This window comes from Podarcis filfolensis, assembly GCF_964270895.1.
Source record: "Podarcis filfolensis genome assembly, chromosome: 1".
Classification (NCBI taxonomy): Eukaryota; Metazoa; Chordata; class Lepidosauria; order Squamata; family Lacertidae; genus Podarcis; species Podarcis filfolensis.
Window position 1 is genome coordinate 83872036 of NC_139604.1, and position 22316 is coordinate 83894351.

Here is a 22316-nt window from a genome sequence, read left to right on the forward strand (position 1 = left end):
AATTAGATTTAAACAATGCTCAGTAAATTTCATATGCTGCCAATTGATTGGGGGTGGAAGGAAGGGTACAATTTCACAGATATGAAGGGTATGAAAACAGCTTTATTGAATGCTTTCATTTGTTGAATCTGTGTATAATGTACCTCGAAATAGCACAGGAGCAAGCAAACCTATTCAAAAAGCCAGTAATTGTTGCTGAAAACATAGAATGCTTAATGTAATGAGAAAGCCATTAATGAGGTTTCTCCTGCATTATTCTTTCACTCTACCTCTTCATCTACCTCCCAAAATTCTTTATGAACGGTTTTCAAAGAACTAGTGTGGTGTGTTGGTTTATACTGCCATCTAATGTACTGATGATGATCTGACTTGGGACTGATGTAAGAATACTGTCCCTTTGCAGGTTACTTTCTTCCCAAAATGACTCACTGTGTCACAAATACCTACTCTTCCGCAGCCATTTCTAATGAACAGAATCACAGTGGATGCTGTGATACAGTTTATGATCAGAAACTTGGAATGTTAATTGCTGATAATGAAATAAACTATCGCTTGGTATCCTTGCAAGTGTCAAGTGGAAAGTTTATTGGCATTGGACATAATGCACACAAAAAGGCAAAACAAAGATAAAGGTATTCTATGAAGAAAATTTTGCAAAAAAAGTAAAAAAAAAGTAGAGATCAACTCTTCTGACAGCCTATTATTATTAATATTTAAATCTCTTACCCTCCATCATAAAAACATTCTAAAAAATTGCACTCACAGGAGTAGGGTGGGTGCTGAAAATATTTATCTTGAGTGCCAAAGGTGCATCTTCAGCATTCAATGGGAACTATATAATAACTATAAAATAGATGCATCTCTGTGGGGAATTCCACAACTTAGCCACACAGAATTCCTTCCCTCTCCCGAGCCACCGCCATCCTGAACCTCTGAGGGCACTGGAATTACCAAGAAGGGCCCATTTCCTGCTCAACATCCAAGAGGGCCTGTAGGGAAGGAGGTAGTCTTTGAGATATTTGGAACTTAAGTTGTTTAGGGGTTTTGAATACTAAAATGAGCACCTTGAAATGGGTTCCAAAATGACTGGTAGTCGTTGCAGCTGATCTAAAATAGGGATTATATGAGTTCTAAATCGAACCCCAGCCAGTAATGTTGCATTTTGGACCAGTTGAAGTTTCTGAGTCCTCTTTAGCATCTGTCTTTTCAGGATTCAAACACAGTTTATTGGCCCTTATCCAGTCCATCACTGCATCTGGACACCAATTAAAAGCTTTCACAGCTCCTCCTAATTCAGATGTTATGGAGAAGTATGTCACCAGCATATAGGAGTTGCCTTTAACAGAATAAGTCAGGGGTCAGCAACCTAAGGCCCATGGGCTGGAAGTGGCCCGCGGAGGTCGTTTGGCCGGCCCACGAGCCACCCCTGAACCAAGCTACCTGCTGATGCGCAGCGCAGCCCGGGGACTCATTTCCATGGCACCGAAAATCGCATCTGCGCAGATGCCAAAAATCACGGGCACTCAGGCAATCCGGCCCATGGAGGGATCTCCGTGGGACCGATCCGGCCCAGGCAAGATAAACCTTGCTGACCCCTGGAATAAGTTATGTTGCCTCTCCTTTGCCGTTGTTCAGTCATCTTCTGTGTCCACATTGTTGATATTGTAAGAAACTCAGCTGAATTTATAATCTGAAGTATCAAGAGTTTTCCCACCAGGAGCTGAGAGTCTAGGCATCAAGTGAATTCAGATTATTTTAAAGCTGAATATAGTGATGTACACATTTAATTTCAGAATGTAATACCTTGTGTGAACTTAACCCTTCTGTTTCCCCCCCCAGTAAATAATGTGGGTATGTCATATACTTATCCTGAATACTTCCTTGACGTTCCAGACTTAGATAAAGTAAGTATTGTCTTCTACTCTTGCCCTCTTTTAAATTTTTAAGATAGGCTTGTAAAAAAATAAGCACAACTTTGGATGTATTTCTATAAACATGATAAAAATAAGGTAGAATATGGTAGCAAAAAGAACAAAGAGTTTTCTATGCAGTCTCATAAATAATTGAATACTAAAATTGAGGTTCACAGTGATCATGTAATCCAAATTCAAGGATTTAGATTGTTGCACAACCCAGTCCCATCTCCTAAATACTGATAAGATGGCTTTAAGTTAAACTTACTTTTGCATATCTTTCTTAAGGTGGTTGGGCAGGTTTTCTCTCAATTTTATTAAGGTATTTATTTTGATACAGAAGAATCAACAGTTGAGGCTGCCATGCTAGTCACTAAGACCAAGAATTGACTAATTTTCTGTTTTGCAACTACTTCATGTTTAAATTATCTTGATTGTTTTAACTGCTCATAAAATTTGGAATATTAGTGCCATACATTTCACATAAGTGAGCAATTCTGGGTTAACCATAGTGCTGAATGGGTTGGCTTGGTTTGACTAGCAATAAGCCAAAATATTTTCTCAAAACTTGAGAAAATACAGGCTTATTTCTGGCCACTCAGAGGTAAATCAGAGTTTGCTGAGATTTGTATTATCAGCCAAGAAATTATGAAGCTAAGGAGCATCTCTGTCACAATCTCTTGTCCAGTTCTCTTCCTTATCACATGAAACAGTGTAAGTTATTCAATAGCATTTATTACCAGAGCAAAGGTACTTATTCTGCATACCTGTGAAGTGTTCTGTATTGAGTATAGCTGATGTGATAGTGGGAAACTTTTGTGTTATTTTTAAAATTTAACAATTGCTTCTTCATCTGACTTAAGTAAATAAGCACGTCATACATCTCAATTGCTGCCGTTTTTGTTTAAATCAGGAATTTATGGTATCCTGCTATAGTGCCGTATTTCATTGGGGGTTTTTTTCTTATAGACAATTGACAAGCTGGTGAATATTAATATCATATCTGTGTGCAAGGTAAGTGCCACCTTGTGTAGATGTGGGGGGGAGAGGATATGGCACCTTTTTTCTATTTGTCAGTATCAAGTAATTCAGTTGTTTGTCATAAATATCGTATTCATCCATGCAGTCTGCCCATTGTAGGTGCAGTTTCACACTTCTGTTTTGTCAGGTTGTTACAATTGCTTGCCTGGAGCAATAGCTTCCACATAAGTCTGTTTTCTTTAGTAGCCCCTGGAAGTGACTCTGCAGCTGATAATAACACAACTTTCTCTCTCAGAATGCTCTGGGACACTATAGGGAAAAATCAGTGGTGGCTGTAAGCAATGGTACACTCAGAGTGTTATTGCTGCCTGCCCATCAGGGCTCATCAGAGGGAGTCCACCAGAGAGCATTTTGCTCTCTGTAGCCTGCTCTGGTCCAAAACTATTCTTTTGTTACCCACAATGCTAATTTTTTAAATAATCTTGGAGTTCTGAAAATTAATTATAATTTCTAAAGCACTCTTCCTGGCATCTCCCTCACCTCCATAGAATATGATGTTGGGGAAGGAGCCCCACTGATTCACATAAGCACATCACACCAGTGCAAATTCTCACATCTACTGACTGTTCTTGTATTCAAAGAGCTTCAAGCATGTGGCCTTTCTGAGATTTTTCAGGTGGACACTGCATGTGAAGTGGTCATGAGCTCTTGATTGCCCTTGCAATCACTATGATTACATGGTTTGTCCCATTACCACATGAAAATGCTTAACTGAAAGACTGTAAGTGATAGTTAATAAAAGCAGGAAAAACCTTTATATTTGTCATATTTCGCTTGGATTTAATTCTCCAAGGTCCCCTGTTTCTGTTATGTTTGCATGGTTATCCTTTCCTCCATCTCCAAATACAATGGTATAGAGATGACAGCTTTAAAAAAGAAGTTTATCAAAACAATTATAAAAGGTGACATTAGGAATAGCGCTCCCAAAATGTAAATTGCTATACAAGTTTGTACATTGTTGCAACTTCTGTCTGGCATAGGTCGTTTTTCATCCCCGCTTTACACATTATGATGAGTGTGACTCAGCAAAAGTCACCGATTTACTCCATGACGGACCCAGGACATCTGTATCCTCCAAGGCCATCTCTTGGCAAAGGAATTGTGTAGGATAGGACATTATGCAAAATGTGTACAAAATGGCTGTCCCCATTCTGCTTCAATTATGACACCAATGATTTGTTTAGACCTGGCGCAATCCATTAAAAAGAAGAAGCATTGTAGCCAGACCACTTCAGTTCATGTCAGCAAGATTTGCCCGTGGCTCACAGCCATTAAAGATGATGATAGAGGCCGCATTGTGGATTGCATTGCTTGTCCTGTTCTCACACTTTAGCATACTGTGATGCTGGATTTTAGAATTGGTTGGTGCCTATTAAGAAGAATCATAGAATCTAAGGTAGAATGGAGCCAAAAGAGCATCTATTTCTCTTTCTACCTTAAATCACAGTACCATACAAACTTAATGATAATCCTCACAAAGCTTCCACTGTCCTTATGCCATCATTTGAACTTTGTGGTATGGTGGTGGCGTAACTAGAATTCTTGTACGTCTACCAGAAATCAGTGCCTAGAATCAGTATTATGAGGTATTTGACTGTAATTTCACCAAGATGGTATTTAGAAGCCCCTAATCAGTGGTGCTGTAGCAGTGCAAACAAGAAAGAAGAGCAGACTACCGGTGTGTGCTGTAACAAGTACAAATGAGTTCATCTGATTCACTGCACATGCTTTGTGCAAGAACCAAGTGACACCAATAGAATAAAAATATGCTGCTTCCACAAATGAAGGCCTTCAATTCTCCTAGACTATTTTGAGGTGAAGAGGTGTCGGTTTCTTTATGAGGAGGCAGAGAGGCTTCCCTCAATCTGGTGTCTGCATCCCACTCAATCACCAGGTTTTTGTTTCTTATTTATTTTTTCAGATGACACGATTGGTGCTGCCCAGCATGCTGGAAAGGTGAGTCACACAAATACTATCCAGACAGTCATCATTATTTATAGGGGAGAATCCTTTCTTTGAAAAATTCATTACTATGACTAATCAGCCTGGCCTCCATGTTTCAGTGGCAAAGTAATGCCGTGTGAGTCATGGTTCTGGGTGCATGAATCATCAGATGTGGAAGCCTATCTCCACTTGATTCCCTTTTTTATTTTCCCTTTCCCCTTCAATGTTGTGGTGATTTCTTTTAAAATGGAATTTTAAAAAACCCTTCTGACTCATCAGTGTGAACTCAACAACCTGCAGTTCTGTGGGGGTGGCTGTGGTTACTGGGATGTTCCCGGGAATAACCTTTTTAAAGCCATTTCTGAGAGGCACGAGAAGCAAAATGGGTATAGAGAATAAGCTCTAGTTGTATTGCAGGTGGCAGATTGAGGGAAGTGTGCAAACAAAAGCAGGAAGCTCCTGGAATAACATGGTGCTGTAATATATACAACCTTTTGGTGCTTGTCTTCTGTAATGCTTCCTGCCTGTAAGGCTATCACACTAAGTCCTATAGAACTTGTGTTGGGGTTTCCCAGTTACTTGACTGCTGCATGACGCAGATAGTCCTTCTGAAAGTATAAAACTCCCCACTTCCTCCATTCCTCCCACATGAATTAGAAAGAAAGATTGGATGCAAAAAGACACCCTGCCATTGGTATCTTCCTCATCCTGCTTCAGACTGGTATAAGTGTCATTTTCAGCACTGTGTCTTGTTCAACATTACAAATGGTCTTCCATCCTTTCAGGATTGTTCTATCGCAGAAGGGAATGTGTGGTATTCCAGATGTTACCGAGCTATTGATCACGTCATCTCGGATGACTGGTCATGCTAGCTGAGTGATGGGAGATGGGAGGTCAACAGCATCTCGAGAGCCATAGGTTTCCCACCCCTCTTCTGCAGGAATCAATTCCCTCTTGCTCAGTGGAGACACAAACTAAGGTAGCTGGAAAACTAGTCTCGCTGCAGGTGATCTATTCCAATCTCTTCATTCTTGGTAGAGTTCCCGCTTGCCTCCATAAGAATTCTGCCCACCCACTTTTACTGACTTGCGGTGACTCAGTCTAGAGATCAAATAATTGCTAATGTATATTTCACAAGCTTCGGAATTTCTTGACTTCAACCGTAACAATGTTGATGCAGACAGTTCAATTCCCTTTTATAAATTTCCTCTTATATGTGTTCCTCACATATCTCAGACTTGCTCAGAACTTCTCTGAGACCGTAGTAGTCTTTAGCATCCAATTAATCCTGCCATACCACTTGCTCTAGTTCTTGAGCATAATACAGTGGAGATCATCTGTTCACTCCCTGTGGATGATGGCACACTATCCTTCTCCGGAGTTTAGGATGACCAGGAAGAGTTGGAAGTAGGCAACTCTGGGGTTGTGATGATTGTAAAGACTCTTACCTCTGCCACCATTGCATTTGCTCATTGTTGTCTAGAGGAACTCTTCTGGATGGTGAAAGGCCATGTTATTAACTATAGTTTTGTATCCAGTCTTTCATACTTTTTAGCTACAGGTTCAAAAATGCAGTTGCATCTCCACTCCAGAGTTTTCTGAATAAAACCAATTATTTGGATCTGTTCTATGCTGGTTTTAGGCCTTGTTTTGGCACAAACAGCTGTGGTGGATAACATATCTGGGAGATGGGCAAGGGAAGAAGAAGAAGAAGAGGAGGAGTTTGGATTTGATATCCCGCTTTATCATTACCTGAAGTGCCAGCCTGCTGTTTCTTTTGGATCTGTCAGTAGTTTTCAGAACTATCAACTGTTATATGCTTCTGGGCCATCTTGCTGGGATGAGTGTATGTGATACCATTCTTCCAGCAGTTCCATTACCATTACCATGTCTGTACTCAGAAAGTGGTGATTGGAGACCGCTGTCTTACCCTTTGGGCTTTGACCTATGGTGTACCACAAAGTTCTATTTTTTCCCTCGTGCTTTTGAGTATTTACATCAAATCCGCTCCTTCCTCCTGGGCCGTGTTCAGAAAGTGGTGGTGGGGGATGAGTGTTCAGACCCCTGGGCTCTCACTTGTGGGGTGCCTCAGGGTTCTGTCCTCTCCCCCATGCTTTTCAACATCTACATGCAGCCGCTGGGAGAGATCATCAGGGGGTTTGGGCTGGGTGTTCATCAGTATGCGGTTGATACCCAGCTCTGCCTCTCTTTCAAATTGGAACCAATGAAGGCGGTGAAGATCCTGTGAGTGTCTGGAGGCGGTTGGAGGATGGATGGCGGCTAACAGATTGAGGCTGAATCCTGACAAGACAGAAGTACTGTTTTGGGGGGACAGGAGGCGGGCAGGTGTGGAAGACTCCCTGTTCCTGAATGGGGTAACTGTGCCCCTGAAGGACCAGGTGCGCAGCCTGGGAGTCATTCTGTCCATGGAGGCACAGGTCAATTCTGTGGCCAGAGCAGCTATTTATCAGCTCCACCTAGTACGTAGGCTACCTGCCCACAGACTGTCTCGCCAGAGTGGTGTATGCTCTGGTTATCTCTCGCTTGGACTACTGCAATGCGCTCTGTGTGGGGCTACCTTTGAAGGTGACCCAGAAACTACAATTAATCCAGAGTGTGGCAGCTAGACTGGTGACTGGGAGTGGCCGCCGAGACCATATAACACCGGTCTTTAAAGACCTACACTGGTTCCCAGTACGTTTCCGAGCACAATTCAAAGTGTTGGTGCTGATCTTTAAAGCCCTAAACGGCCTCGATCCAGTATACCTGAAGGAGCATCTCCACTTCCATCGTTCTGCCCGGACACTGAGGTCCAGCACCGAGGGCCTTCTGGCGGTTCCTTGCTGTGAGAAGCCAAGTTACAGGGATCCAGGCAGAGGGCCTTCTCGGTAGTGGCGCCCTCCCACCAGATGTCAAAGAGAAAAATAACTACCAAACTTTTAGAAGACATCTAAAGGCAGCCCTGTTTAGGGAAGCTTTTAATGTTTAATAGGTTATTGTATTTTAGTGTTTTGTTGGAAGCCGCCCAGAGTGGCTGGGGGGACCCAGCCAGATGGGCGGGGTATAAATAATAAATTATTATTATTATTATTATTATTATTATTATTATTATTATTATTATTATTAAATCTTTGGATGAAATCATCTGGCGTTTTTGAGCTGAGATGTCACCAGCTTTTCCTCTTGATTCCATTGTCTGATCTCAGAGAAGTGGTGGAGGTGATGAACCAGTGTCTAGAGTCAGTGCAGGGTGAATATAGGTTAACAAGCTGAAACTTAATTCCACAAGGCAGAGCTATTATTGGTTATGAGTACTGGAGACCTTGATAAGATAGTTCAATCTGTCCTGGTTGGGGTTACACTGTTCTTTAAGTAGTAGGTATGTAACTTGGGGGTATTCCTTGATCCATCACTTTCCATGGATGCTCAATTGGTGGTTGCTAACTTGTGTTTTGTCATCTTCAACTGATAATCCATCTGTGACCAAACCTGGAGAAGATGGGCTTGGCATAAGTAATTCATGCAAAGAATCCACCACCACGTTTGCTGTATAATATTTGTATACTATCTTAGGATGACGCTGATGATGACAGTAATGATAATAATAAATGTGCACTTTGACTTTATAAAACATATTTTATAGCCACAAGAATTGAGAACAAAAAGCATTAAACATCAAATACATTGCAACCATAAATTGGTGGTTTAGTACTGCAACGATCATGATTTCACATATACAAATAGAAACTAATCCCCTGCCTCAGCCCACTCTGTGCGGTATAATAAAACCACAGTAGTATGAAATTGATGCCTTCTATAAAATAGACAGAAATTGATTATTAAAAATAATTAATAGTTGCAAGGCAGTTCACAGAACTAAAGCAACATAAAGCAATTAAATACATAGCTACTCCGTTTCCTATCTAAAAATAGCAGCACACCACACTTCACCAGAAAGTGCACTGAAATAAAAATGTCTTCATAGTCTGCTTAAAGGTCAATGCAGACCATTCTGACCACTCGTGAGCAGCATCTTGTGCAAGTAGATGGTTGTTAGAACAGACTGACACTCCCTGAGAAGCAAATGCTATGCAGTCTTTCTCGAGGTGCTAGAAATTGTTCCAACCCTCTTAAGAAAAAGATCCACATTCTGTGGTAAGGTTACTTACATTCTGCATAAAGCCAAATTCATCACCTGTTATGTATATTCTATCCATAACCATACTGCACAAAGATAAGTGGTACACTGTTCAGCACAATCTTTGCCTAGAGCAGTGGTGCACAATTCAAATCACGGCAAACATTAAATTGTTGGCTCCCCCCTCCCCCCGGCCGCCTCTAGAAGTTAATTGTATTACAGAGGCAGCTTGCTTTTTACCACTTTACATAGAGCTGGGGCAGACGAGGGTTGCCATAACAACAATGGGAGAGCTAAATATAGCATGTTTTTCTACAATTTTGCTTAAGGTAGAATGCTGATGAGGTATTAGGGTGTGTTCAGTCAGTCACTTTGTGCATTCATGTTAGACAAATCTGATTAGAGAGAGCTAGAGAATGTGTAGTAAAATTTTATATATAAAGAGATCCATTGGCTCTGTTCCAGCTTGCAAAGCTATTGTCCGTTCTCTCTCACACCTTCTACCCCCCACCCCACCACGATCTTGGTATCTGAGCAAAGTCTCCATAATTGCTGTTGGTTTTATAATTCTTATCCTCTAACCTATCTTTGGGTTAATATGTAGCCTTGACTTTCACAAAGGAAAAATGCTTGGATGGAACCATTGTTGAACGGGAAACGTTTTGTTTTGTCATTGAATCTGTTCCGGCTAGTGCCCCACTTTATCATGTGTTCTACCTACAAAGAGATAACCTTAGTGCCCTGGACTTCAGGGAAATCTTGTAGCCACTAGGACTGTAGCATTAAAATATTTGGATTGCTCCATTTTAAAAATATTTTTAATCAACTGCAAATTGGGTGAGAGACTTTTAAATTTGTTGTGCTTCTTATTTAGTACTGGTAAAAACTGCAGACGGAAACCGCCATGTTAAAAAAAGCATTCACTTTTTGTGTGAGAGAATGAAGAATGCCCGTTCTGAATTATGCCTGTTGCAAAACATGCATGCTTAGTATAAAGGAAAAGGCATGTACTTGGTTTTTAGAGCATTTACTTTCTTACAGTTTTCTTGAATGCATGCTTACTTGGATTCTTATTCTATTATCCAGCTCATTGAATTAATGCAATTAAGATTTCTAGGAGCAGCTATTTTTGAAAATGACCCACCAGCACTGTGTAGATAGTGTTGCATACTTATTGCAATATCTTTCCATTATCCATGCTCTTCAGTATTCCACAAAGTCATTTTCCTAATGCACAGGAAGTATTAACTTCCCTGCTCTGTGCTAATTATCACTCCCCTCCCATATAACATTAACATATTAATTGTAGCTATCTTGTGATGGCTTGAATGCATGAAATAACTGTCCTCAATCACATGATGGTGACTTTAAAAGTTAGAATGGAGGATTTGAGAGAACCAAGTGAATTCCCCTGCTGTGAGTTCCATGGAAGTAATTCTTTCCCTCCTCAGGCAACTGGCTAGCTACAAGTTTGCTTTAAAACATCTTACCCAAATTACCATATTTCATTTACAATAGAAGAGGTCCCAAAGTTTGGCTTTTGGCTTACTGGCAACTGAAACAAAAACTCCAAAATGGTTTGCAAAGAACATTATCTAAATGAGTGGTTTGATCTAGTAAAATATCATCGACCTTGATGGGGTTTTTTAACCTGTAACAGGAAAAGCATACTACGTTGTGTAAAGCTGGAATTGCATTTTGTTTGAAATGATACCTGCAAAAGGCAAATCCAATTGTTAGGGGTGGACCATGGGCAGCATTTTGAGATGAGTGTAGAGTGAGTAAGATAGTCTAGGGATCAGGTCAAACAGGGTCAGGGTACAAGCTAGGAGTTGGAACCAAAGAAACATGAAAGAGCCCAAAATTGGGCAAGAAATTTAATAATTTGCTGTACTATTTTGTTCAGGTACTGGTAAAAACTTCAGCATTCTGTCCAGCATCTAGTCCAGCATTCTGTTTTCACATTGGCCAACCAGATTCCTGTGGGAAGCACACAAGCAGGACATGAGCACAGTAGCAATCTTTCACTCATGATCTGGTGCAGAATGCCACGGCGAGACTCCTTACGGGGTTCTCACCATGGGATCACATTCATCCAGTGCTTTACCAGCTGCACTGGCTCCTGGTGGAGTACAGGGTCAGGTTTAAGGTGCTGGTTTTGACCTTTAAAGCCCTGTTACCTGGGACCCTCATACCTACGGGACCGCCTCTCCTGTTATGCCCCACGGAGGATCTTAAGGTCCATAAATAATGACACTTTGGAAGTCCCGAGCCCCAAGGAGGTTAGATTGGCCTCAACCAGGGCCAGGGCCTTTTCAGCTCTGGCCCTGGCCTGGTGGAACGCCCTACTTCAGGAGATCAGAGCCTTGCGGGATTTGACATCTTTCCGCAGGGCCTGCAAGACGGACCTGGCCTTTGGGCTGGACTCAGTCTAACCCCACTCTCATTTTTTTAAAAAAATAAATAAATTATGGTACGCCTTATATGGGATTTTGTATATAAATTTTGCCTCTACTCTTTTTGCTGGCCCATGTGGGACCAGCATGGCTAGTTGGCCCCGGTGAATATTTGACGTTTTCTCCCCTTATGGCTTTGATCTATGGGCTACCACTAAAAGGAGGCTGCATTTTAAGCTGCATTTTAAACTGTATTCTAACTTATATTTTAATCAACTATTTGTTTGGGGGTTGTTGTTTTTTTATGTCTTTACTGTATTTATATTCGGTGTTTGCTGCCCTGAGCCTGGTCTTGGCTGGGGAGGGCGGGGTATAAATATTATTATTATTATTATTATTATTATTATTATTATTATTATTATTTAATAAGAAGCAGGACTGAAGAATAAGGTGGACCAAAAAACAAACAAACAAACAAAAACACACCCCCAAGACAGAATTCACGAACATGCTAGAGTTCAGGAAGACCTTTATGCTTCTTCCTACCCAGAAGGAATCAGTGGGTGGGTGGAATCAGGCAAGAAAGTTCTTTGCTTAGAAGGCCTGCTTAGAAGGCCAATTCAGTGACATAGGGCAAGGCAGCTGCATACAGATCCAGCACTTCCCGACAGCCATGTTGGTGATAAAATGGATCTTTACATTAGAAGGTTAAAGTTTTGTACTTCTTGGAATAGCAGTAGATGCAGCATTTTCACTGTTTACAAGTAACCGTGTTCATTAGTCATGCAAACACTTTCCCTGCTTCTTAGCTTGTGGGAAACTGCCATGCTGTAGAAATAAATTAACAAATTGTCCAGGAGCACCTTAGAGACCAACTAAGTTTGTTCTGGGTATAAGATTTCATGTGCATGCACACTTCTTCAGATACACTGAAACAGAAGTCACCAGACCCTTATATGCCATGCTGTAGAAAGGATCATCAGGATTTCAGCTGCAAAGTAGCAAATACTTGAAGAAACATTCCTTTGTTTTTTTAAAAAATCATTGACAACAACATTTGTCTCCTGTAAAACCTGTACAGTGTGGGGAATCAGAATTATTTGTCCCTATTAACTCATGCTGCTTTTTTTTTAATTGGCAGCTGAAGAGGTCTCTCTGAATGCACACATGGGTGTGTTGACTTTCATTTTATAGCAGAAGCATGACCCGAGATTGTGGGTTGGCACCAGAGGATTGTGTGGTTGGGCATTTCTCTTGGAAGAAAAGTAAGCACCAAAGCAGGAGCCAGAGAGAAGCTAAGCTCTTAAGAGGCATTAAATTATCATTTCAGAACAACATGTTGTTATCACATATCCATATACACAGATATATGCACTCACAGAGCACATGCTGAGACCTAAACTGTCACTTAGGGAACTGGCCATGGAAAAAATATTTGTAAACCAGACTTTGGTTTCTGTAATAACCTGTTTCAGTTCTTCTGTTTCTAATGGTTCATTTGATATGTTATGTTTACCTCTTCAGGTCCAAGGGAGTTATATTAAACGTTTCCTCTTTTACTGCGATTAACCCAACTCCATTGCTGACTGTGTATTCTTCAACCAAGGTAAATTTATTTATCCCTTTATTGCATTTATGTACTGTGCATCCTACCAAGTTAAAATTTAACCAAGTGCTTTCTGGTGGGCAGTCACTGTAATTTGTAAGCATATTTAGCAAATGAACTTGTTCATATTTCAAGCAACGTTTAGAGCAAGGGATAGCACACATCAAAGCTGACGCCTCTAGAATTGCACAGGGGGAGGATATACAAGAGAACCAATGTCACGATGGAAAAGTTGTCACGAGGTGGCAGTCCACCAGCCATGATGGCACAACCAGCTGGACTGCCTCCAGTGATGGTAAAGATTGATGAGGTCTATCTAGGGGAAGGGAGTCTACCAGGTATCCCAGTCCCAAGTTGTTCAGGGCTTTATATGTTAAAAACATAGCACTGAGCATGATTTGATAGTAAATAGGCAGCTATTCTTTTTACTCTTTTAGTGCATGTGTGCTATGTATTTATTTCATTTATGAGACACTTCCTATGAGGCATCCCAAAGCACTTTACAAAAGGTGTATTATGTGTATAGCTAGGTACCCTACTAAGCACCCTAACTGCTGCATTCTGCTCTAGTTGCAACTTCCAAGCTAAGCCCAAGGGTAGCCCCACATAAAGCTCATTACAGTAATCTAATTATGAGGTTACAAGTAATTATGAGATTATTTGTCCTTCTGAGTTTGCCAGATGCAAAACTCAGACCTTAGTTATCAGACCTTAGTTAGCTCCTTCTCATGAGATTTAAGCCAGTCTTGTTCACTATTGAGGTTGGTTGGATATAATACTAAACCACCATTTAACATTATGGATATAAACCACTGTGAGGTTTGGGCTCATGTAGCTCTCTCCCTCCTCCAGCGCATCTGTGAGGAGCTGAGGAGCTTTTGTTTCCAGTTTAGATTAACCACAGCTTGCTGTGTTATGCAACACAAGTTGTGGCTATTCTTCACTAAGTTTGGTTGAAACAAATTCATTTTAAAACAGTTTAATAAAGTGAGTTTTTTCAACTACCCTTAGTTAATATTAATTACAGCTGAGGAATCTTGACAACGTGCTAACCTGTAGTTAATCTGAAATGGAAGTGGGAAACTTCTGGTTGCCTTGTGGCTTCTCTGAAGGAAGACAGAGTTGAGGGGAGAATGTGAGGCTGTGACTCACCCTCGTCACGTTAAACCATCATTTGGCATTATGTTACAAGCCACACCGTAATCTCTAAAGGCTGAGATTCTTAGAAAATTGAATGTTGCATTTCTAGGGAAGTGTGGTATGTATATTGCATGTATATATGGGACTCACCTTTGCCATTTCTAATTCATCTGTTTAAGGTAGTTTGAACACAAAGTGATGGTTATGAACATGTTTTAGTTGGTGAAGATGAAGTACTTTTTAAAAACTGAGCTAAGCATGTGATTCTAGAAACTCTGGAGAAAGGAGAGCATCTAGATTAGCATCCTCATCCCGATCAACCATGGTTTGGTTGCAGTCCCCTTGTATAACTTCAGTCACATACACACAGCTTTTGGCTTGGAATACCACCTTCCGCCGAAGGCTATATTTGTAGAATTAAGCAGGGTTTGTCTTTCATGAGGAAAATATATAAATTATGCTATAAGTTCATCTGCATATAGTACCTTCCTAACATACTTTCCCATTGCATTTATTTAGGCTTTTGTTGATTACTTCTCTGAAGGTCTCAGTGCAGAGTACAAAAATAAAGGTGTCATTCTGCAGGTGAGATGAACTGGTCTGTTGTTAATACCTCTACAGTTGTTTAACTGGTTGTTACCAGTTAAGATGCCGACCTCATTCCAAAGTGTGGCAACATCTGAGGCTTTGCTTGGAGTCCCAGTGCTGACCTAGGCTTAGTGGTATCCACTAGAAGCAGTGCCTTTTCATCAGTTGTGCCCACTTTGTGGACTGAACTCCCTCGGGAGGTGGCTCTATTTAATTATTTATTTTTAGTGTCTGCCTGAACATGACTGTTTCAAAATTTCTTTAAGGTGGAACAGTTTCTTATATTGAGTTGCTTTTACTGCTGCTGCTGCTCTTCATAACCAATTTTTGTGTGCTAATTGATACTTACAAGGTTTAATGTGTAACTTTATCTTTTATTTATTTAGTCCATTTTTAAACTGCTCTTCATCAATTAAGAACCTAGGGCAGTTTAAAATATATCTATTTAAAACAATAACATTCAGTGGGTGACGTTCCTTACTTAGGAGTAGACTCATTGAAATAAATGGATTTAACTTCATTGATTGTGGTTGGAAGATCCTTTGCTGTTTTTCTGTAACTTTACTTTGGGGAAATGGAACACCTATGTAAACTATCTTAGAAGATGAATGAATAAAATATTTAATTGAGAAAAGGCAATGTGGAAAGGTATTACAGTACTAAATGTGTATTTAAAGAATGACGGAGATGAACAGACCAGCTCTTGGACCAAAAACTGTATAATGCTATGACTGCGCTATACTACATTTAGTTTAGTTGCCAGTAGTCCATCCTTTGGCGCCACCCAGTGCTGTAGCTGAGCAACACAACTTTAGATACTAGGCAAGTTTGCACGTAATATTAAACCATGGTTTAGCACCACATACATGAGCGAAAACAGTCCCAAGCAAAGACTCATGCTCGCATGTTGAGCTCTTTTTCTCAGCTTTCTCCATGCAGCTGGGAAAAGGACTTTGGCCGTGTTTCCTTTCAGTCATCCCATCCAATCAATATTGTGGTTTAGCACATAGGTAGGACACAAAGGAATATGGTCCCCCATCCCTGGCTTCTCTGCCCAGCCCTAAGGACTCTTTCAGGGCCACACTGTCTCCCAAGGCCACACCCTCCACTGTTTCCCCCCCTTCTTTAAGTATGTTTACCTGGCTGGAATCTCTCCCTGAACTCTAATAATTCACCTATATTGCCTGGATGCAGGATAGAGAGGCATGTATTAGGTGGGTATAGAAACTACAAAGGTAAAAAATTGTATTCATTGCTCTATCCACTTTTGCCTCTTGCCCACCAGTGGCAGGTAGTTCCTGAAGAGTTGCCCAGAAAGGAACACAGCCCTTGGTCTGAAAAAGGTTACCCACCCCTGGTTTGTCACAAACTCTGGTTAATTAAACAAACCCATTTCACAACCTGTTGTTAAAGGTTGATCAGAGTTAGCATGAACTACGACCCCAAGTTTGGACAGCACAACAAGCCAAAGCCATTGGTCCTGGCTCTGCAGCTGATGGATTGGGGACGGGGCTTAACATGCAAGCCTAATGCTTCACTTGGGATTGTTCCAACTCAAGCTCACAGTATTCATGGTTTGGTGTTGGGTGAAAGTGGGACTTTTCAAGACTTACAGTTAATTAACTTATATCTTGCATTTTGGTCTTATAAACTGTGTTAAAGGTTCACTTAAAATCTAGAATAGATTGGTTTGTGTATGCAGGATGCTACCCAGAGGTATGGTACAATGAGAGCTACACAGTGAGATGTGGCTTGATATGAGCTACCCATCTTCTATTTCCGTTGCAGACAGTAGTCTTATTGGCACCTATAATCAGTATCAAAATGATGCATATTATTACTGTTTAAATAAATACTCTGGAAATCAACAGTGACTATAGTTTTTAACTACCCCAATGAACTTATTTCCACAAGGGGATATTTACATCAGGCCTGCCACATCCTTAAGAACCAGCATACCTGAGTTAGGCAAAGTTTGCTACTGCCTTGTGCCACCCCTTCCCCAGCCCTTTCTGCTGATTTGGAATCACTGGATTGGTGACAACAGCAGGGCAGGGAAAGGAGAAAGCAGGTGGGAGCACATACGTGGAAGAGAAGCACCATATCCCTGTCAGCAGTTACCTGATGCAAGGTCTTCTGATGGCCATTTTAGTAGAGATAATGGCTATTGGGGTGGAATAGAACATCAAAAGTGAACTAGTTGCGTTTGGAGAAGAATTTGCACACCATAAATTACTGATGTTTTAATGATTTTCTATAAATTGCTTTGTGAAGTCTACCTGAAAAGCAAAAATATTTAATAATAAATGGTTGAATGTGAAAACATAGTTGCATATGATATAGTGAAAGCTGTTTGCATGTTGAATCACTCCGTATTCATTATGATACTTGTTTCTTGGCATAATAATTATCCATGAAGGCATATTTTAAGAACCAGAAAAACATTCTGCTATTCCTTTCCTTTTCAGAGCGTTCGGCCATATTTTGTAGCTACAAAAATGACCAGAATCCGTAAACCATCAGCCTTTAAACCTACTCCTGAAGCCTATGTAAAAAATGCCCTCAACACTGTTGGTCTTGAGACACAAACTTCTGGATGCGCAACTCATGCATTGGTGGTATGTATTAGTCAGTTTATTGCTCTTAGTACATTTCCTATTAGTGGAAAGGAAATGGGGATGGAGAACCTTTTTGACTCCCATTGCAGGTCAACTTTGACAGATGGGTGGGACAACCTACCTGGCATTCACATGATGTCATGATGACACCAGATAGCTCACAAGCTGGCTGCCGGGCACTTGGGAACCACTATGCAAAGCCCTGCACAGCTGATCCAGAAGGCTTTAGCTGAAATATTTTTTGCAGGCTTTGGTGCTTTGGCTCCTTGAACCAAATGCTTTCCCTTGCCGATGCACTACAAGGATTGCACTTTTAAGGCTCCCAGTTGTGCCATGTCTTTATTTGCCCCACACCTGACATCATATATGACAATAAATTTGAACCCCCAGCAGGCTAAGTTTGGTCAATGGACTGGAGGCTCCCCTCCTGTTTTAGAATATCCGGTGCTGTTTGTGGGTTTCCTATAGGCATCTGGTTGCCACTGTAAGAACAGGTTGCTTCCATCATCCCTGGCCATTGTCTATTTTTGCTGGGGCTGATGGCAGTTGCCATTCCTCAACATCTGAAGGACCAAAGATTTTCCACCCCTGAGAGTCCTGTGACCTGATCCAGCAGGGCTCTTGTATCTTGTTAATATCTGAGTGTCACTGTTATAATTTGGTTTCCCTTATAGTCACATTAAATTCTAGTCTTCAGAGATTTGATAATGAACCTTTTTCTTCCTCCATTTCCTAGGCCTGGTTTAGCAGGTTTGTGCCCAAGTGGTATTTCACAAAGCTGGCCCTTGACACGAACCTAAAACTGAGAGCTTATTATTTGAAGAAATTAAAGGAGAATTGAGTTGCATCATCATGACCAATTTGTTGGTAGTTCTGTGGAGCGAAATACTGGTCATATCTTGAAGTTCTTTCGAATGGGATTTTCTTTTGGGACCACAGTCCAGCGTGAACAAAGAGAAAACTGAGGAGCATGGAAAAGGCAACCAGCAACTTGTTGATTTTGTTTGTTGTTGTTCTGCATCATTGTTTTAGAATGTGCTTTTTCGATGTGACTTGGAACAGTAACGGGTACTTGTAGTTACTAGCTTTACTAAAATGCACTTAACACCAACAGATGTTTGGTTTGGGAAATGATGTCAATGTGATAAATTTGACAGAATTTGATGTGGAACATTGTTGGTGTTGGTACAGAACAACACTAATATTGGTATTGAACTGGTCAATGCAGTATTTCTTTCATTAAATATTTGTTGTCATTTATTTTTACTTTGCAAGAAGTCACACAGTTGTCTTTATTATGAATGAAATTGTACAAGTTTCCCCTCCATCACACATGGGCCACAAGATCCTTGCCTTGTCAGCATAGACTTCTTTAGGCATTTCATTCCCTTCTACATGATCTCCCCACCTAAGACACTGTAAATGTGAAATTGTTGCAGTCTACATGATCAGATTGAAGTGAAAGGGCTTTATGTGATAGCTGTATAGATTTTATCCATTGGCAATACTTTCGTTTACTAATGCTAGTCCTTTTACTAAAATAGTATATTAAGAGAGGTGGGCTTTATCAAACTGTTGGAAGACAAATGCTACAGATTGCAGTAACAAATCTTGCCAGTTACTGATAGTGATTTAGCTCAGTTGGTAGAGCAATGAGACTCTTAATCCCAGGGTTTTGGGTTCAAGCCACACCTTGGATGAAAGATTCCTGCACTGCAGGGAGTTGGACTACATGATCCTTGTGGTCTCTTCCAATTCTATGAAAAAAAAAATCCTTAAATTACTCGTACCCTGGATGGAAAGATGTGCTTGTACAACAGGGCTTTCTTGCACCACCCCTCCCAAAGCTACCTCTGAGGATTGAGGAAATCCTTTAGAATAGTATAGAGTGTCACAGAAGGCTACAATAGGAAGGGAAAGTTGGGGGAAAGGGGAATCTTGTGGAAACCGACATGCCCTCCTCTTGCACCAGAACTCTTGGATCCAAGGCTATGTTGTTGCTTAACACACAGTGTTTGAAATTAGATACTGATAGAAATATTATTTGATGTGTATATATTGGCCCTATGCTACAGACCCAATGAACTGAGAATGTACAGCGTAGAAACTACATTTAAAAAAATTGGCTCCCTTTACATGCAAATTAAGATTTCAGTGCTAACGTCCTAGACTTTCTCAGCTCAAGCATTACCAGTTGTATGTGTTTTACTCAAGTAAAATTAAAATGCTGTGTCTTTAGATCAGATAAGAGGAACCTTTCTGATACTGAGAACCACAAAATCTTTTGGGGGCTGTACATTGGGAAGACGCAGTGTGGGGGCCTGAAGTTAGCAGTGGCATTGACCAGAGATAGCAATAGGCCACTCATTTTATTTCTGCTACCCCCCCTTTATTCTCTTCCCCAAGCACAATTAAGCTTTGAAATAAAGTTCCCATTTCTGCAAATGGGACCCTCCCCCATCCCTTCTTAACTGCTGGGTGGGATTGAGGAAGGGAGACTGGGGGACCAGATCCAAAGGTGCAGCAGTCTGGCAATTTCCTGCATTTAGTTGCTTTCATGGCGTACAGAGGACAGTTTTATCACCATAGCACATGAGCTCTGTATAGAGAGCAAAGAATCCTAAGGGTGCTGAACTAACGGTGGCTAGTGGTAGCTGAAGAACCCTACCTATAAGGTGAATCAGAAAAGCAAAAATTGCCCACTACCGTTGCCCTTAAATGATGTTACAGATAGGTAGCCATGTTGGTCTGCCATAGTCAAAACAAAACAAAAAAATTTTTTTTCCTTCCAGTAGCACCTTAAAGACCAACTAAGTTAGTTCTTGGTATGAGCTTTCGTGTGCATGCACACTTCTTCAGATACACAGATCTGAATCAGATGTGTATCTGAAGAAGTGTGCATGCACACGAAAGCTCATACCAAGAACTAACTTAGTTGGTCTTTAAGGTGCTACTGGAAGGAAAAAAATTTTTTTGTTTTGCCTTAAATGATGGCTCGTGATCAGTTGCCTATGTTCTGAAGAATCACTTGTGTGTGTTTGAGCACATTTATTGATGGTAGAAAATCTGCATTCTGTTTCATCTACTACCAATGGAGAAGCAATTTAAGGCTCTGGTTTGAAAGTAAATGCGTGTTAAATGATACTGTACATAGAAAATAAATGAAAACCGATGCAATGGTGCTGATAAGGATTGAGAAACAAGTTTTGTCCCAGTATGTGCTTGAATTTTCTAAATAGTTATTTGAACGAAGATGGATTTTGGCTATATAAAGCTTCTCTTAACAACCATTAGTAAGGCAGTTGCAATGCATGAGGTGAAGCACTGCTGCTGTGCTATCCCAGCCGCCAGACTGCTCAAAGAGATGGGGTAGGGCAGGGGAAGCAATGGGTTGGTGGCGGCAGCAGGCATAGATGCAGACACACATGCACCCACTAACACAAGGAAAAGTTGTGCTTTTCTAAACAAAAAGCAACAACCATAGAGAAAAAAGGGTTAAAGAAAAAATGCTCAAACATGATATTTTATGGAATATTAAATATCCATTTGTTTGTAGCTCATTTTTGAGCATTTTATCCTTTTGTGCACCTACTACCAACCTTGCTCAGCCTGGTCCAGCAAGCAGCAGTGCCATTGGAGCCAAGAGGGTGGTGGAGTGGTGGTGCCCCACCTTGTGTGCTGCAGCCTTTGGAAAATTAAGAGCATATTTGAGATTGCTGGCTTGCCTATGTAGCTTGACTGCTTTTTTTCCTAACCTGTTCTGTAAAACTTTTGATTTAAAATAAAACAATATTTCTCATGATGTTTAATGGGGATTCGTTTATTTAGCCAATCTTGCCTGTTGTTGTTTAGTTCTGTGCGACTCTTCGTGACCCCATGGACCAGAGCACGCCAGGCACTCCTATCCTCCACTCCTGTTACCGTGCAAAACACATTCGGAACTCTTGTTTCTTCCCAGCATAAATCAGTGGAGCAGACAATCTCAGCATTAGGCAGGCCCTCGCTCGGCTGAAGGTAATTACAGTAAACAGAGACTGGAAGGCCACCTGCCAGGAATGCTGTAGCCATATCCTGCATTAAGTGGGGGCAGAGGGTGGTGGGTTGGACTAAATAACTTCCAGGGTCTCTTTCAATACTGATTCTATGGGGGGGGGGGGAATACACAATCAAATGTCACAATATGTCCTATTCCACCACCTCCAGGATCAGAGGCAGTATGGGAACACCCAATGCCAACCAGAGCCGTAGCTAGGTAATCTTATGCCCCTGGCAGAACTGTCCAGATTCCGCCCCCTAGGTAAAGGGTAAAGGGACCCCTGACCATTAGGTCCAGTCGTGGCCGACTCTGGGGTTGTGGCGCTCATCTTGCTTTATTGGCTGAGGGAGCCGGAGTACGGCTTCCGGGTCATGTGGCCAGCATGACTAAGCCACTTCTGGTGAACCAGAGCAGTGCACAGAAATACCATTTACCGTTGGAGCGGTACCTATTTATCCACTTGCACTTTGAAGTTCTTTCAAACTGCTAGGTTGGCAGGAGCAGGGACTGAGCAACGGGAGCTCACCCTGTCATGGGGGTTTGAACCGCCGACCTTCTGATCAGCAAGTCCTAGGCTCTGTGGTTTATCCCACAGCACCACCCTCGTCCCTCCATTTCGCCCCCTAGCCGCAGACAAATTAGCTCTTCTTTCTGCCTTCTTTCCGCCCCTGCCCCCCATTCCATTCACCCTCTATTTAAACCTTTTCTTATGAGGCAATAATAGATATTTTTATTTATAGACATATTTATGGATATATTATTTAGCCGATTTTGCGGGGGGGGGGTTCCTCGCGCCCCTGGCGGGGGCCCACCTCACTACCCCCTAGCTACGGCCCTGATGCCAGCTGCTTGGGGGTCAGGGATGGGAGAAGGCTGTTGCTTGCTGCGGCTTCCCC

At 41.4% G+C, this 22316-nt stretch overlaps 1 protein-coding gene across 1 annotated transcript in view; it reads left to right on the top strand.

Moving 5' to 3' along the window:
* Positions 1 to 18650, top strand: part of HSD17B12 (hydroxysteroid 17-beta dehydrogenase 12) — a 49822-nt gene extending 31172 nt beyond the window's left edge. The window contains exons 5-11 of the mRNA XM_083602671.1: positions 1840 to 1904; positions 2883 to 2927; positions 4876 to 4910; positions 12957 to 13038; positions 14698 to 14763; positions 17235 to 17384; positions 18121 to 18650. Coding sequence (XP_083458797.1) covers positions 1840 to 1904; positions 2883 to 2927; positions 4876 to 4910; positions 12957 to 13038; positions 14698 to 14763; positions 17235 to 17384; positions 18121 to 18225 — 548 coding nt within the window. The 3' untranslated portion in view covers positions 18226 to 18650. The remainder of the gene's footprint in view (positions 1 to 1839; positions 1905 to 2882; positions 2928 to 4875; positions 4911 to 12956; positions 13039 to 14697; positions 14764 to 17234; positions 17385 to 18120) is intronic.
* The last annotated feature ends 3666 nt before the right edge of the window (positions 18651 to 22316 follow it).